Source organism: Astatotilapia calliptera, chromosome 3 (assembly GCF_964374335.1).
Source record: "Astatotilapia calliptera chromosome 3, fAstCal68.1, whole genome shotgun sequence".
Classification (NCBI taxonomy): domain Eukaryota; kingdom Metazoa; phylum Chordata; class Actinopteri; order Cichliformes; family Cichlidae; genus Astatotilapia; species Astatotilapia calliptera.
The window spans coordinates 61,381,551-61,397,681 of NC_137424.1; the positions used below are offsets into that span (position 1 = coordinate 61,381,551).

General features: G+C 43.8%; 1 protein-coding gene across 1 annotated transcript; it reads right to left on the minus strand.

Moving 5' to 3' along the window:
- Positions 1-12,904: 12,904 nt before the first annotated feature.
- On the minus strand, positions 12,905-15,372 carry LOC113017879 (ladderlectin-like). The gene is made up of 6 exons (XM_026160988.2): positions 15,240-15,372; positions 15,082-15,159; positions 14,702-14,808; positions 13,771-13,905; positions 13,386-13,497; positions 12,905-13,242 (listed from the first exon to the last, which is right to left on the minus strand). Exons 2-6 carry the CDS (start codon positions 15,140-15,142, stop codon positions 13,172-13,174), a joined length of 486 nt encoding a protein of 161 aa, XP_026016773.2. The 5' UTR covers positions 15,143-15,159; positions 15,240-15,372; the 3' UTR covers positions 12,905-13,171.
- Positions 15,373-16,131: the final 759 nt, after the last annotated feature.

The window sequence follows — 16,131 nt, forward strand, 5'->3', positions numbered from 1 at the left end:
GCTGTCTGTCTCGGACGGGTAGCATCCGTGCAGTGGATGTCTGGAGAGTGCGTCCGCCACCACTAACTGTTTACCTGGAACATGCTCAGCAGTGACATTGAATCGCATCAGTCGCATCAGCAATCTCTGACATCTCAGTGGCGTTTTATCAAGGTCGTATGAGTTGATCAAAGGCACCAAGGGCTTATGGTCAGTTTGTAGACGTACATGACCCATGCCTTGGATGTAGCGGGTAAAACGTTTGCAGGCCCAGACAGATGCTAAACACTCTTTTTCGATCTGCGAATATCTTTTCTCTGCGTCTGTGAGCGTGCGAGAACAAAAGGCAACAGGCCGTAACTCCCCGTCATTGTCCTGTAACAGTGCAGCACCCAGGCCATAGCTGCTGGCGTCCGCACTGACAACTGTTGGTCGGCCTGCATCATAATAACAAAATGCTGGTGCAACCACGAGCATTGCTTTTGCTTTGTTGAATGCTTGATCCTGAGGCTCGCCCCACACCCATACAGTCTCTTTTTTGAGTAGATTGGAGAGGGGGTGCAGCACCGTGGACAGGCCTGGCAGGAATTTTCCAACATAGTTTATTAATCCGAGTACCTGCCTGAGTTGTTCTACATTGGTGGGGCTGGGCATCCTGGCAATAGCCTCCACCTTGCCATCATCAGGTTTCACACCATCCGCACTGATGATGTGACCGAAGAACTGTAGTTCATTCTTTCCAAAGTGGCACTTGGACCTGTTGAGCTTGAGTCCTGATGCTTTGATTGTCTGTAATACTGCACCTAAGCGTTGGTCATGTTCCTCTTTGTTAGCCCCGAAAACCAATATGTCGTCCATCACGACGACAGTCCCCTCTAGGCCCTTGAGCAAGGTGCTCATGAGCCGCTGGAAGATCTCGGGTGCTGAAGTTATGCCAAATGGCAGGCGTCTGAAGCAAAACCTGCCCATGGGAGTTATGAACGTGGTTAGTTTTTGGCAGCTGGGATCCAGTGGTATTTGCCAGAACCCACTGGAGGCATCCAAAGTGGAGAAAACTTTAGCCCCTGCTAACTTAGGAGTTATGTCATCCAATGTGGGCAAGATGTACCGTTCACGCTTTACTCCCTTATTCAGACGTTTTAAGTCCACACACACCCTGACCTCATCCTTGTTGCGCTTTGGAGCAGGCACCATTGGTGCACACCAGTCTGTTGGCTCGGTGACTTCCTCAATGATGCCAAGTTTGAGCATGCGCTTTATTTCCTTTTCCACTTTTGGGAGGAGAGGAAAAGGCACCCGGCGTGGGGTGGTTACACTGTACGGCACTGCATCTTCGGTCAGCTCGATTTTTACAGGTTCACAGTTCAGCAGGCCAATTTCTCCGAACACATCCTCTTTTAAGTCACTACTGATTTTGTTAACTCTAGTGACTAATCCCATGCGCTTTGCTACTGTCTTCCCCAGTAGGTTACTTGCATATTGCCCTTTTATAACTGTAATCCAGTACTGGTACTTTTGGCCTTTGTACTCTGTAGTAGCAAGGAATTTACCCATGCACTTGACTTTTCCACCAGGGCTGTACACAGTTGGCTTACACTGGATAAGTTTGGGTCTCTGCTGTAGCTTATTAAGGGTCGTTTCTGTCATAACAGTGGTGTCTGCGCCTGTATCAATTTTGAAATCAACTGGACTGCCATTTACCAATAGCTCAATGTCCCAGTCGGCATCTGAGCCTGACTCCTCAATGACTGTTGTTTTTGGCTCAATTACTGCTCCTAGGAAAAGCTCCCCTATGAAGAATGAATCCTCATCTGAGTCCTCTACAGCCTCAGCCCTGACCTCTTTTAGCATTTTGGTTTTGCATACAACTTCAAAGTGTCCCAACTTATTGCACTTTCTGCATCTTTTATTGCGGGCTGGGCAGTTTTCTCTTTTGTCATGCACCCTGTTGCATCTTTGGCATTTTGGTTTACTCTCACCATGTTGTTGCTCACGTACCTGATGAGGTTGGTAGTAACTCCTTCTCATGCTGTTATAATGCCTCTGTTTCACCTCATTCACCGTGCTTTCCACTCGGTCTGCACTTTGCTGTTTGACTTGTTCACTCTGGCGTGCTAGTTGAATGGCTTTATCCAAAGTTAAGTCCGCCTCGAGCTGGAGTTTTTGTGAAACATCTTTGTCAATTAATCCAATGACGATACGATCCCGGATCTGCTCGTCTTTACTGCCGCCGAACTCGCAGTGCTGCGCGAGCTCGTACAGGCCCCGCACGAAAGCCTCGACCGTCTCCCCGGCCCTCTGGCTCCGTTTGTGAAAACAGGCGCGGTCATGGATAACGTTTCTCTTTGGGACAAAGTGCTCATCGAACTTTTGTATAACCAGATCATACTCAAACTACGGACTTGGCCTGGCCTCCGTAGCAGCAGGAAACACAAATGAGCCATATATTGGTTCGGCATCTCTCCCCATGGAGTAAAGAAGCGAGTTCACCTGCACTTCGCCGCTCTCCATCCCTAGCTTGGACGCCACTCGAAAACGGGAGAATCTCTGCCGCCATATCGGCCACTCTGCCGGCCGTGTAAAGTCGAACGGCTCCGGAGGTCCAAATTTAGCCATTTCGTCGTGTAACTCGGTGTGAAGTCCTCAATTCTGACACCATGTCATGTTCGGAGGCAATAAGACGCAGGGTTCTCAAGCACGAACCACTTTTTATTGAGTTGTAGCAGCAGTGTACGTGGCTACATCAATTTCTGGAAAAAACACATATACACCGGTCTTCTAGCGACCTCTAGTGGCTGCCCTCATGGTAGCCTTACTAGGACAACATAAACAGATTTCACAACAGTGCCACTCCAAATATTTCTGTCCACTATAAAGGAGAACATCACAGCCTGATACCTCCAGGTCTGACAGCAGCAGTTGTATCACTCTCCTGTTTTCTACCTGGAGACAGCAGTCGCCTCATTGTTCTGACACACAACACAAAACTATCCACAACACTACACACTAACTACACAAGACAACACATTAACTACACACTGCAAACACGCTGAACGTCACAAATCTCCCACATTGCAAAACTCTCTCTCTTTCTGCTGTCTTTCTCTCACTCTCTCTCTCTTTCTCGCCGTCTATTCTGCCCTCATTAGGGTGTGAAGCTGGTTTCTAGCTTGGCAGATAGCTAACAGGTCCACAATAAACATCCAGGAGTCAGCGGATACGTTTTAGATGTTTACAGTTGAAACACTGTAAAACTGGTACAGAAACACAAATAAAATACTACATTTCTGCTGTAATTGCATTTTCTTTACAACATCAAACATTACGCCATGCACTACAATGTATATAACATATAAACACAAACATATCCAAACCCTTTCACTGGTTATTAGGCCCACACGTTTAGCGATTAGCTTAATGCTAACATTACATGAGAAATCCCATAGACGGGCTAACGTGTTAGCATCGCAGCTGTTTTTCCTCACAAAAGAGAGTTTCTCACACAAAACTCTAAACTGCTACACAAAACTAACACTGGAAAGCTTACAAAACAGATAGCAACTACTTACAGGCATGTGCTCTCTCAGGCTCAGCAAGAAAAAGTGAACAAAAAGTGGAACACACAACAGTTTGGCTAAAGGACTGTTTTTCACTGGTGAGGTACTATGGCAAGACTGCTGGTACAAAAAACCCACCCAAATTATCATGCCTGCCTTAAAGGGGCAGCACACTCCCCGCCTGGTATAGAGTACTATACCACTATGTCCCTCTGAGTAACAACACAACTTCAGTGGCGGGTCTCGAATACACCCTGGGGGTGCCTCCTTGAACAACTCTCACCTCCACTTTCTGGACCCTGCTGTCTTGACCCGGAAAGGTATTTACCACAAGTCCTGTGGGCCATTGATTTCGTTTAGCCTCCTTGTCCTTTAGGTGCACAACATCTCCAACTTGCAGGCTGGCTTGTTCTGCTTGCCATTTCCTTCTTGGCTGGAGTGTCGTCAGGCACTCTTGACGCCATCTTTTCCAGAATGAATCCACAAGGCATTGAACTTGCTTCCACTGACTTCGGTAGAGATCCTTGAGGTCAATGTCTTCCAAAGGAGCAGACACGGAGTCCACCTTTTGTGTTAAAAGCATAGCAGGGGTGAGTATGGTCGGCAAGTCTGGATCTGACGATACAGGGACTATTGGCCGGGCATTCATGATGGCTGCGACCTCTGCCATCAGCGTGGTGAGCACTTCGTGTGAAAGACTAGGGAAATGCATCTTGAGCAACATGCTATCCAAAATGCAGCGAGCCATCCCTATCATTCTTTCCCATGCTCCCCCCATGTGGCTGGAGTGTGGAAGATTAAAGTCCCATGTGCAGCCTTGGTCTTTGAGGTAAGAATGAAGTGTTGCATCTTCTGGGGTTATACCAAGTTCTTTACATGCACCAACAAAGTTTGTGCCTCGGTCTGAACGAAAGAGCTTTGCTGGACCTCTGATGGCAGTGAATCGCCTAAGCGCATTTATGAAGCTCGACGTAGACAGAGATTCTATCACCTCCAGGTGAACTGCCCTTGTTACTAAACAAGTAAACATAACAGGCCTGCACTTACTCTCTGCAAGGCCTCCCCTCATGCGACGGGCACAAACCGCCCATGGTCCAAAAACATCTAATCCAACTTGGGTGAAAGGAGGAGATTGGGTCAAGCAATCAGCAGGTAAGTTGGACATTTTTTGTTTTTCCAGACTTCCTCTCAACCGACACACTTGTGTATGATACTTGATACAAGTCTTTTTCCTCCCAGAATCCACAGTCCAGCTGATCTGATGGCCCCTTCCGTGAAGTGCCTACCTTGGTGTACTACTTGCTCATGATAATACCGCACCAACAAGGTAGCAATGTGGTTTCTTTTGGGAATGATTATGGGATGTTTCTCTTCCCATGAGATTGCGGATAATGACGTGCGGCCACCAACTCTCAGTACACCATCTGAATCCAAGAAAGGGTCAGGTTTCCTGAGAGGACTGCGTTTTGAGACAAGTTCTCCTTTGAACAGGCTCTTGAGTTCTTCTTTCAAGGCCTCGTGCTGTACAGTCTGTACAATTACTGTTCTTGCCTGTGTACGCTCATCTACCTTTGTCAAATCTCCCTCCAGAATCTTAGCACAGGATCTGACTTTCTGGATGAGCTTTGCTATGCCACATACAAGTGTCTTCCAGCTGGAAAAGCGCTCAAACCTGTGTGAAGATGTCTTTCAGAAGCTCCTGTAGCAAAGGTTGCAATCAGTGGACGCACATCTGCATCCCCGTCTGGTTCAACAAGCTCAAAGAACTCTGGTGGGGTAAGGGCAACTCTCTGGTCGTTTTCAAGAAATGATGGCCCAGAAAACCAGTTTGTATCTCTCAACAGTGCAGCTGGAACAGGTCTGGTACCATGGTCAGCAGGATTGTGTTCTGAACTAACAAAGTGCCACTGTTCAGGCTGCGAAGACTTCCGGATGCGTGCTACTCTGTTAGCAACATACACATAAAATCTCCGGTTGGAGATTGCACTCTCTGCACTGAACGTTTTTGTGGCAGTCTTTCGCTAGATGAGTGAACAAATTGCAGCACTTAAAGCAAATATTATTCTCTCTAAGATAAGCTTTCCTTTCATCCAAAGATTTACTCCTAAACCCACGACAGTTTCTGAGGGGGAGTGGTTTGTTATGGAATGGGCGTTGTTCATCTGGTTCGACCCTCCTCTTCCCTGAGGGGCTTGCTTGCATGCTTTTAGAGTTTGAGGAGACTGTCTTTTTGACAGAAATGGGTATTTTCATGTTTGACTTGAAGGGGTGTTCTGGCTTCCCTGTCCTCCAACCACCTGTAAGAGGGGCAAAACTTGGATCATTGAGCGTTTTGGCTTGATCACAAACAAACTTTGCGAAGAAGGAGAACGGTGGGTAAGACGCTTGATGATTTTCTTTGTAACGAGATGCTAGAGAGACCCACTCTTCATGCAGGGAGTATGGCAACTTTTGGACGATTGGAGTGATGCCCCGAGATGTGTCCAGGTAACTGAGGCCTGGTAGGAACCCATCGGCTCTGGCGGCTTCAAGCTCCAAGAGAATGTCTCCCAGCTCTCTCAGCTTTTGATTTTCTCGATTTGAGATTCTTGGAAAATCATCCAGTTTCTTTAGGAGAGCTTCTTCAATTGCTTCTGGCGATCCATAGCAGTCTTCCAACCTTTGCCATACCATTCTTACACCTGCAGCTGCATCGTGTATGTGGACTGCTCGTATCCTCTTAGCATGCTCTGATGACTTTGGTCCCAGCCATTTACATAGCAGATCAAGCTCCTCTCTTGACGTCAGTTTTAAAAACTGTGGAAAGATTGCTTCCAGGCCCAGTAATTTTCTGGCTGATTGTCGAACCTTAACAGCCCAGAGCTTATCATCTCTCGCTGTATTAGATACTTGGCCAAGTCTGTGGTCACTCCTAAAAACTTCTCCTTCTCCCTAAACAACCAAATGTCACATGTTGCCTTATCATTTTTTTGATTGGCTTACATGGTAAACTCTAACACCAATAGGGAAGGGGTGTTTTTTCTTTTTCTTTTTTCACTCGCAAGCGGAGAGTGTTTGCTAGCGCTGTCTGTAGAAAACGCAGTTTTTACCGTTCTTCCCGCTGTAAACACCACTGTTTTGTTCAGAAAAAAAAATCGCGTGTATTTTTTATTTTATAACTCTGGTTTTACGTGGCCCATCGACACAATTCAAAAACTGGTATATAGTTTGAAGTCCGCACTTTCGACCCAAGTTGAAATGGAGACTCTGACGTGCTGCATCTTGTAGCTGTGTCGTCTTAAATTGGTCATGTGATTTTGACGCGCCGGCGCGTCCGGCGACCCCAGAGGGTTAATTACTAAAAAAGTAATTTAACTAAATACTTCTTAAAATCCCTATAAACCTTTAGTGGGCAAACAATAGAAATTAAACTCTTTAAATAATAAATAATATTTTTAAAGACGTAGACTCTACAGTACGCAGCGGTAGCATCTCTTCCACAATTAGCCTGCAATTATTTTTTTAAGATCACCTTCAGATGCTTTCTGTGCTGCTGAAATAAAATCACGTTTTGCCTGCTTAAAAGGAGTTGCCGCGGTGTTATCCACGGATGATGAACAAGGATCACTCAGAAGTGTTTGTTTATGCTGTTGTGTCAGGCGCTTCAGTAGATTACTCGTGCTATTAACAGCAGACGATAGTTTTTTGTCCCCAGGACATAGCTTACATATTACTTGTCACGGCTGGCGGAGTGAGCCGTGTGGTGTGGAGGAAAGGGAGGACCCAAAATGCAGCAGTGACTGAGACCATACAAAAGGGGTGCGGGGCAGAGAGACGCAGAGACAGGAACACCATAGAACGCAGACGAGCCGACAATGAACACAGACCGACACCCACTAAATATACACACACAAGGTAATCAGGTAATCACACACAGGAGGGAAGAACAGCTGAACCTAATACACATGAGGACCGGAGGACACAAGCTGAACACAATGACAACAGACACAGACCTTCAAAATAGAATAGGAAATCCAGAACATGAGCCTTCAAAGTAAAGCAGGAACACACAGACTGATTTACAACACAACACGGGGACATGAACAGAGCACCAAGGACAGACACAGGTAGGGCTGAATACACACACCAAACTACAGGTTCAACCCTAAACCAATACAAAATCAGAATAAACACAAAGCACAAAAATGAACTTCAAGGAAACACAAAACGCTGGGCCAAAATGACCCAGGACCATGACATTACTGTAATATTCGTGTCTGCTTGTTTCAGAAAAGTGAAGAGACGGGAATATGTATGTATGTCCCTCACCCCCACCTACACCCCCCTGCTGAGAAAAATAAAGCCCGGACAAAGACAATAAAAACCTGGCCTGAAGGAGCCCTTTCTCAACTGCAGGACTGCTTCTCAACAACTGTATGGGATTTATTCTCCAGCCACAACCTCCAGGAGTACACGGACACTGTACTCTCGTACATCAGGAACTGTGTTGACAATGTCACCGTCAACAAAAGGGTCAGGGTGTTTCCAAATCAAAAACCCTGGATGAATAGCGAAGTGCAATCCCTCCTAAAAAGCCGCAACACTGCCTTCAAGTCAGGGGACAGGGCTGCGTATAGGGCGGCCAGGGCAGACCTGAGTAGAGGCATCAGGAAAGCTAAGGCTGCCTATAGGAGGAGGATTGAAGATCACTTTGCTGACAACGACCCCAGAAAAATGTGGCAGGGGATCAATCACATTACCAACTACAGAAGCAATAACCAGGCAACATCTAGGACTGATGCCTCACTGGCTGAGGATCTAAACCGTTTCTTCGCCCGCTTTGAGACGACCAGGCCCCCAGCTGCCACACCACTTTCACCCGCCCCCAGCACTGGCACACTAACTTTTAGGGAGCACCAAGTGAGGTGTGTTCTAAGGTCAGTGAATCCCAGGAAGGCGGCAGGTCCTGATGGAATACATGGAAAGGTTCTCAGAGCATGTGCTGACGAACTGACCGGAGTCTTCATTAAAATCTTCAACCTTTCCTTGTCATCAAACACCGTCCCGCCCTGCCTCAAAACCTCCACCATTATCCCCATCGCCAAGAAGACAGCTGTGGCCAGCCCAAATGACTACAGGCCTGTTGCACTTACGCCTGTAGTGATGAAGTGCTTTGAGAGACTGGTCTGTCAGCACATCAGGGCCGGTCTGCCTCCCACTCTGGACCCCCACCAATTTGCCTACAGGACAAATCGTTCCACCGAGGACGCTATCACCACCGACATCTTCCGCTTTAGAATACGACTATGCAGCAAACTGGCGCGAAATCACGTGCACCTGCACTACAGCGATGTTAAAGCGGCAGAGTTTACTTCCGGTCTTATAAACAAAAACCAACTAAATAAGCAGACAAAAAAATACATATATCAATCACCTGGATCACCTGTTGAGAAAGAAAAAAGAAAACAAGCAGAAGAAAACGAGAGCAATACAATAAACAACATCACGATGATATATGGGAATATAACAGTAAATACTAAATATTAAACATTATTGTGCAGCATGTAATATCGACAGCGCACAGTGTGCTTTGAGGTAGGAGCCAAAAAGGGTGTAGTTTGTGTGTGTGAACACCCGTGTGTGCACCTGTGAGCATGGACGCGCTTGTTTTTAAAAGGTTCCTTCATGTAATGATCTGCTAGAGGGTGTGGGGAGCCACTGCCCCGTCCTCCAGGGCATGAAGCAAGTATGGAGGAGATCCAGGCTCCAGACATCCAGAGGCCCCCAGAACACAAGAGACCAAGGAAGACCAACAGAGGGGCAGCTGTGCCACTATCCCAGAAAGAGCTGACGAGAGTCCCAGATGAGGGGTCACTCAGCAGCCGCGGAGCAGAAGCCGGGGGGGGGGGGGTTGCAGTGACGTGCCCGTGAGCTCCACCGGCAGCCAGCTGCGCCAGAGTGACTGAGCCCCAGGCCAAGAGGCCGGGGGCACCCCACCCCCGAAGTGGCCCGAGCAAGCCCCAGGCTCCAGGCCCCGATAAGCAGCCACCAAGGAGTGAGCCGGTGTGTACCTGGACGCCCATCCCCGGACACAAAGAACCACCAACGCACCGATGTCTGAGGCCGTCTGCCACCTGCAGGGGAAGTGGTGGTGGGGAGATAGGCCTTCATACCTTGGAGGGCCTGAGATGTCCCCAGAGAGGTGGTGTCTGATACCCAACCTGACATAAAGGCTACGTTCACACTGCAGGCGAAAGCGCATCAAATCCGATTTTTTTTTACCCTATGTGACCCATATCCGATCATGGTATGACAGTGTGAACGGCACAAATCCGATATTTTCAAATCCAATCTGGGTCACTTTCGTAAGTGGTACTGAATCCGATACATATCCGATGTTTCAGAAAGCGACTGCTGTGTGAATGGTCAAGTCGCATTAAATCCGTCTTTTACGTCACTGACACAAGACAGACGCCAATTATCAGCGCCCAATAAGACATCGCGAACGCTTCCTGGCCATCCGGTGAAACTGCTGGGAATACAACGTTGGACAAATGTTAACATTTTATTTGTACTGCATAATCTGCAGATTCTGACAGAAATCTGCAACTATCCTTTGAAGCACCGCTCCTCTCTAAAACAGCAATAAGGATAATTATTAGGTTATCTACATTATTATGCAAATAACAAAATAACTTAAAGCAAAAATTGGGAAACGTGAAGTCCGAAGTCTTTATATTATATTAAGGGCCATCAGTCAAACAATACTGTTTGGTCTGGGTCTAAACAGAACACGTTGTGTGTGACATCTTCTTTTGCGCATGCGGGGCGCTTTGAGCATTCACACTAGAGCGCATTTGCTATCGCATTTTATTTGTAGTGTGAACGAGCAGACAAAAAAATCGGATTTGATCAAAAAATCGGAATTGAGCATTAAGACCTGCAGTGTGAACGTAGCCATAGACACAGACATACAGGCACACACAGATACAAACATCCATTCCCACCCTCATGCTCTCATATGCACTTACTCCACACTCAACCAACGTGGAGACAGACATAAAGAGACGTTGTACACACGATCACACTCCCCAAGCGTACTCTACAAACCGGGTCTAGGTGCCCCCGCCCCTGGAGGGGGGAACTGCACCCAGACCCAGGTGGTGTTTCCCTTTTCCCTGCGGTGGGGGGAGGCAGACCGCCCCGACTCCGCAGCAGCAGGAAGGCTCCACACTCCAGACCACAGTCGGACGGCCAACTCCTCCTCCTAGTCCTAGCCCCCCTGCTCGAGCAGGTCGCAGAGAATGGGGGTGAGAGAAGACTCCAAACCTCCCTCCACCCGCTCATTGTAATGTTGATGCATGTGTGTTCTAAGGTGCATTTAAAACCCAGGAGGGCTTGGAGCTACCTGCCAGAGAGCAGCAGGTAAGCGCATGGTCCCTCCTGCTAGCCCTCAATGTCTACGTGTATTTAAAATTGAGAGGTGGGCAACGATGCCAGGGGTGGGGTGTACACCCTGATGGTACTTTGGACTCCGTGTATCGTGCCCACCCCCAAGATCCTATATGTATGTATAATGAGAGTGTGAGTAATGTTAATGTCTAAGTTGTGGGATAAAATTGAGGCACAGGCAGCCAGAAGGGGACAGAAGGGGGGATGCCTTCCCTGCACCCTGGTGACACACCTTTACCCCAAGGCCCTGCATGTGTGGGTGATTGTGGTGGAGCGGGAAAAGGGAGGCAGCTGGAGATGGGGAGGGAAGGAAGGGAGGGGCAAGTGACCCCTCTGACCCCAGTAGGCAACCCCATACTCTGCAACCCGCCAGGGAAAGGGGGGCCCTAGTTCGGCAGCGCCGCCTGGCCCCGCAGAGCCCAGGACAGCCCACCCGACCCCACCACAGAGAAAACTGCACCCACCCGTCATCCACTCATGTTCCAGACTACACAAGACAATAGTCGCCCAGGCTGAGATCTTCCTCCACCTCTGCCGTATCTCCCCCTCCTGCAGAGTGAGTTCCCGAAGAGAGGAGACCTCCTGCAAGGCCTTGTATGGTTGATGAAGAGAATGTGCATTAAAGGATACGCTGTGGAATTGACAGTACCAGTATGATCGTGTATCCTTCCTACTATCCTGCTAAGGTTTCTACCGACTATTCTCAACCACTGAACACAACCCAACATTACAAGTGGCAAGAGGGACTCTCCCTCTCAGATAATTTCATACACCTTAATGAGCAACATTTTATGCTTCCATCATAGCTAAATGAGCCCTCGTTAATTTGGTCATATTTGATTCATGTCCTGAGATTCATCTATTCAACAAAAGATGCAAAACCAAAAAATGCTCTAGATGTAGTAAAATCTAAATAATTTGTCAAACAGAGCAACCTCAGCCTCATTTCAAATAATAAGTTTAAAATACATTATCAAGCCTTTTTAAGTAGAAATAACTTTATCTTTCTTCATCACAAGCTAGCTGGTGTTGTCTGTAAAAAGGCCTTTAATCAAAGTTCTAGAATAAACCAGTAAAGTGTAATTATCAAAAATAACCCAGTGATTTTTAGAGTGTTTGAATTCACTTTTTGCTTACCATGTTTTATTTCATAGCAGAGGAGAAATCAGTGATATCTGATCAGATCACAGTCTAGTTGAAAATGGCAGTTTCAGAAGAATATTGTGGCTTCTTCTGAAGCGTATCTTCTACACAAACAATTGGGTAAAATCTTGGCCCAATATTTGATCAAAGCTAGTGAACCTATGACCCAATAGAACTATTCAAGCCAGGGAGTTAATTAAAGAACCCAGCACATCGCCAACCCAACTCTTGAGTCACGACTTTTAAACCAACATTTAAACTAATAACCTACGACTTTTACCCAGAAGTTGTTATAAAAGTAACCTAGCATGGTTTTATTATGTATTTGCAGAGGTTTTGTGAAAAAAAGTTCAGTTTGTGTTTAGAGGTTTGTGAAAAGGGTGCAAGGTTGTATCTTAACAAGTATGACAATGTACAAAAGCTTTAGCAAAATATTTGGTTATTTCTGAAATTTAGCACTATTAGGTGAAATTACAATTTTGGGAAGAGGGAAGCAAAGGAGGGGAGACTTATTTTAAAGAGAGACCTCATCATGTGTGTGTTTTTGTGTGTGTGTGTCTAATTGTATGCTCGTGTGTGCTCATGCCATCAAAAGCAAGAATTAGATGGAGGACACAGAAGCAAACAGCATCAGATTAAAAAGATTAAAGTAATTTCAAGAGAAATTAGTGTAGTTTCAAGCAGATTTATACGTGGGTTAATCTATCAGTGAGTTAATCTAATCAGTGAGTGTTTAAAAACTGAACTGAAAGCTTACATAATGTTACACAAAAACACAGATACTCACAGACCAGTTTGATTCAATGCTTAATAGTTTAATGATGCAGAAGAGAAAAAAAGTTTTGTTTTTAAGTTTTTGCTAAAAGCGTTCTTTCCATTACACATTTCAATTGCTCCTTTTAAAAGACACAATCACACTATTTTATGTCACTTGTCGCTTCATTCCTTATGCATCGTTACAGCAAAAGAAAAAGGTAAAGATGTGAAAACAGATATTTTGAGTGATATATGAGAAGATTTCTTTCTTTTTCAGATGACGTGCCTTCATGTAAGCCCAGGAATCATGACTTACTCTTAATGCAGACAGAAGGGGATTGGGACTGGCAAGGCTGATCATTCATACACAGGTCTCCTGTAAGCACCAAAAATCAACTTTAACCGAAATTTTTGTTGCATGGACACAAAAATATAGAATATATGAGAAAAATGTTTTGGTTTTTTTGGTTTTATATATAATGACAATAGCACTTGTATATATTATGTACAATATTATACCTGAAGAATTCATTTCCATGCAGTGCTCGTTGCCCCACGAGTTGTTAGGCTCCCTCCGACACCAGTTTGCGTATTGGAAACGTGTTCCATCGATCCAAAACCAATAACCCTCCTACAGAACAGAAAAAAGTTAAAAATAAGAAATCATTTTTTAACGAAACTACACTTTAACATTATACATCGACTACCAAGTTTGGACACACCTTCTCATTTATTGGTTTGTCTTTACTTTCACTACTACCAACATTGTAGATACAAACTGAAGATATCAAATATATGAAACAAGATATATGGAATTATATGGAAATGGAAAAAAAGATAACAGTGAAAAATAAGTAAAATATCCAATGGATAGATTTATGTTTTAACTGGCAGACTGGCATACCTGTAGACCATCAGAACCACCAATCCATGTTCGTCCATTAGCTTTACTCCCATCAGATATCACCCTCTGAATCAGCTGGTATTCCCCAAGGCTCTGTACAGATGCAAGGTTTGCACTCATGGTCTGACAGTTTCTCTACAGTAAACAAAAAGACAGAAGAGTTACAGAAGATTTATAAAACAACCTTCATGATTACACCACCACAAACATACAAATAATAATAAAACATACTAAGAAATATTTACATTGACTGACAAAATTATTGATTTTAATTATCTGAAATTTTATTAATAGCTTACCATTTAACAAGTAATAAAAAGTAAAGTTTTTTAATAATTATTATATTGAAAGGACTAATGATTAATACATTTACAATCATTTATCATTCAGAATTATTTCATGCAGTTAATGTTGGTGGCTTAAACCATTTACTGCAATAATTAGCATTATTTTTATAAATTAAAAAAAATAATATTTGCTATTATAAGCTTGGATGCATATTTCACAGTACATATAAGAACTGGTTTTAATCGAAGCAAAAATTGACAGGTGATTTATCCATGGCATAAATTGTAGGAACGTGAAACTAGAGACGTTAGTTTGTTTGCTTCTTTGTTTGTATTTCTTGTTTACTAATATATTGTTACTGTTTACTTGTTAAAAAGTAAAGCCATATATGACATACATACATATTAGAACAAATGATAGCATTATTAAAATTCAATAAATGATAACATTAATAATGATCAATACATACTATTATCATTTTAGACAAATTTTAACAGTACATTGGCTTTGATAAAATTTTACTAATTGTCAATATAAAAATGTTTAATATAATATTAAAAAAATATTATTATAAGGTCTTATCCAAATATTAAAGAATCAAAGAAACACAGTCACAGTAACTGGTGAGTCCTGATGTTATTACCTGAGCATCAACCCAGGGTAAGGGTGTAGAAACATAGAAGTAACATTTGTTGTTGTACTCAGTCCAACCAGCGGGACATGAGGACTTCTTGAGAACATAGCACTCATCTGAAGACAAAGCAAACATATTGTGTGACAAAATGCTGACTCAATTCCCCCTTTACTGGAATAATTATAATCATGGTCATTAACTTGTGTTTTATTGGCAATAGTTTTACTTTTCAACAAATTTCAACTGGAAAATGTGTCATTTTCTTCCTTTAGATTTCTATTTTTAAAAACATGTATTTAAAAATAGATCTTATTATTTGGACAGCTGTTTAAAGCCCATTGACATGCACAACATTCAGTATGATACTAGTAACATACTTTTATACTTACCCTGAGCAGCGGTCAGAGCCATCATTGCACAGAGAAGTGCAGATGCAGTCAGCAGCTTCATGATGATATTTAGTGTCTCTGTAAGAAACACATTAACAAAAGTGATTAGCAGTTTGATAAAGAAAGGATAGAAGATCCTCAGCATATTTGTTACATACCTGTCTGTAGAATGTCTTCTCCTCTTTCAAGTGTCAGCCTGTAGCTTCACCCCTCATGTAGAGATGAGCACTTATATACACTTTCTTATATTTACATTTCAATACCAGGAAGAAATGAACTAGAAATACTTAACCCTTTAAAGCCGGTGGGAGCGGGCACGCTCCGTTTTGCGTAACTATTTTTAAGTCCTGGTAGCACTGCAACCACGTAAGCTAGCGCAATAAGGTTTTTTTGCATATGAAACCGGAGGAGTTGTACTTAAATCTTATGCCATCAGCTTGTCCTAGGTCACAGTTTCCTTCCACATATAGCTTTGCAAAAAATGCATAAAAAGCACTTGCAGCAACAAAAACATAATATTCCAGAAACACACTTTGCCGATCTGATCAGCTGTTCATAACACTTCCTACGTCCATCAGCACGAACTATCGCATGTCCGCCATTACCTGCCCGAAACCGGAAGTGACGTCATTTTCGCGGAAATGTAGTTTTTTACCATCAAGGCCTCATGAGCCTATACTGGTGTTTTTAAAGGTTATGTTTGACTTTATGACTTTCTGTGTCGTTTCTGGGATGCTTAGGACTCATATTGCACTGCTGGAAATAGTTTATTTTGATGCATATGCTGCTTTTTTGCAAATTTGCACTATAATATTTATTTTCGTTTTTCATGCAGTGTATAGAAATTGGTGTATTTCAAAAATAAAACTATGAAGACACTCAAAATAAATTTCCTGTGGTGGGAAACTATTTGTGCAACTTTTTTGTATTAACAGTTTTGAGGGATAAGCCTCTTAAATTTCTCTAACTAGAAATATATGTTAAAAAACAAAAACCATTTAAAAAATTTATTTGTAGTTTATTGCACATATTATTAAAATTTAGGCTGTA